Genomic DNA, 2,045 nt, shown 5'->3' with positions numbered 1-2,045 from the left:
AGGGAGCGTTCCACCTCCCAGGGTCCCAGCTGCCATCTAGTGGCTGCTTTCGCAATCACAGCCCCAGCACCCAGCCCAAGGTCCCCCTGCCCGGGGTCCCCCTGCCCGCACCCCAGGACCAGAGCATCCCATGCTGGGGCACGGGTGGGATGGATGACCAGGAGCTGCTTTGCCTCCTGTCTTGCTCTGCTGGCTTTAAGGTATTTGAGGGACATAAATGTCTTGGCTCTGCCCTGCCCACACACCTACCCCAAGATCTTCCCAGCTTCCTTGGACTGGTAGATGTCACACGTGTGCAGGGGTCCCTTGTGCCCGGCTGCCTCACAGAGTGCCTGGTGGAACTGGAACTGGATCACAAAGCTGACAAAGTACCTGGGGCGATGGTGGAGAGGAGTGAGGACATGGGAATGGACCCTACTGGTGGCTGTGCAAGGGAGGATGTGGTCGCCCCTCATCGCCTAGTTGCATCTCCCAGTCTGGAGGAGCATCGCTGGCTTTGGAGCTCCAGCTGCATCAACTCAGTCCAATCTGGTGATGCCATTTCTCCTTTAACAAGTGTTTTATGGCTGCCTGGGTGGATGAGTCCATCCTCCTCAGACAGGGGGAAATTCCCCCAAACCCAGCCTTCTCCTCTGAAGTTCTGTCAGGGTCCTCGGAGCTTTCCAGTACCCTCAGGATGGTACCACCAAGTATCCCATCAGCCATGAAACAAGGTGCGATCACTGGCATCTGAACTGGAGGTCCTGCTTCTGCGTCCAAGTGGTTTCCCTCCTGCCCTGGCCCTCATTACTCACCTGATGTAGGGGACATTGGCAGGGATGTGGAACTTTGCCCCGGGGTCAAAGTCATCTTCAGACCTTGGCGCTGGTGGGCACAGGCCCTGGTACTTCATCCTGGGCCAGAGAGGGAGAGTTAGCCCAACATGAGGAGGAGAAGGTGGGGTAAGCTGGGAGGGGACACAGTGGGGTGTGAGAACAGGGTGAGGGGTTATGTATTCCATCGTGTCTCATTGCAGCCAACTGGACCACACAGTGGGACAATGGCCAAGGTCCTTGCACCAAAGAAGGGCCTGAATTCAAGCACACCTGAGATTCCACCACTGCTGGTTGTACTCGTCCTCTTTGATCCGTCCATCAAACACCTTCCAGCGCCACTGGTCCATGAGGTACCCGAAGGGCAGGAAGGCAATTTTGTCCAGGGCGATGCTCATCAGGTAGTTAATGTCACTTTCTGCCCAGGGTGGGAAGGTGTGAGCACGGCAGTACTGTACCCACCTCTCCACCCTGTATGGGTCACTCTGCCCAAGAGCAGGGTGTCCCCACCAGGTCTTGTCTCCTCCATGCATGCAAAACCACTGCGCATGTCCCTGACGCCTTGCACCCTGCCCAGCCCATCCTGACCCTCTGCATTTCCAGCTGTCCCCAGCAGCGCCCCACCTTTCTGTGTGGTGCTCCCCTGCCAGCTCACCTTTGTTTTCCATGACTTTGTCCAACAGCTTGATGCTGTGCAGGTGTTTGGGAGTGGAGACAGACAAGGCCATGACATCCCCAACGGCCTCGTGGAAACCAGGGTTGGCCCCATCGCGGAATGAGATGGGCTGGTCCTTGTACTGCAGGAAGTACTGGACGTGGCCCATCTCATGGTGTACCGTGATTAGGTCGTCCATGTTCACCACGGTGCACTGCTTGATCCTGGACCAGGACATACGGGATGGAGGGACAAGGGAGGGCAGCACTGGGGTGAAAATCTCAAGGAATGAGCACACCCCCTTGAGATATTTTTCCCTTTGGCCTCCCTTTCCATGTGCCCCCACCCCACATCTGATGCCAGGCCAGACTGGTCCTACTCCATTGTGTTGGTGTCTCTTTTCTCCTGCATCTCCTGCTGCCCTGTCCATTTTCCTGTCCTTGTTTATCGGCTTTTTGATTCTCCATGGCAGGGCAGGGAAGGCATTGATTACCTTCCATCCACCATGGGGACTCCTGCCAGCAATGCCTGCATCTTGGGTACCAGTGGCAACGCCAGAGAGGGGCTGCCACAGCCAC

At 57.0% G+C, this 2,045-nt stretch overlaps 1 protein-coding gene across 1 annotated transcript in view; it reads right to left on the bottom strand.

The window, feature by feature from the left end:
• ACE (angiotensin I converting enzyme) overlaps window positions 1-2,045 on the bottom strand; it is a 13,941-nt gene that overhangs the window by 1,542 nt on the left and 10,354 nt on the right. The window contains exons 19-22 of the mRNA XM_009883828.1: window positions 1,468-1,691; window positions 1,086-1,230; window positions 795-893; window positions 250-372 (exon numbers count right to left, since the gene is read on the bottom strand). Of these exons, the coding sequence (XP_009882130.1) occupies window positions 250-372; window positions 795-893; window positions 1,086-1,230; window positions 1,468-1,691 (591 nt within the window). The remainder of the gene's footprint in view (window positions 1-249; window positions 373-794; window positions 894-1,085; window positions 1,231-1,467; window positions 1,692-2,045) is intronic.

The sequence above is a fragment of the Charadrius vociferus genome, unplaced genomic scaffold (genome assembly GCF_000708025.1).
Source record: "Charadrius vociferus isolate BGI_N301 unplaced genomic scaffold, ASM70802v2 scaffold484, whole genome shotgun sequence".
NCBI lineage: Eukaryota > Metazoa > Chordata > Aves > Charadriiformes > Charadriidae > Charadrius > Charadrius vociferus.
This window is presented reverse-complemented; position numbering and strand designations above follow the sequence as displayed.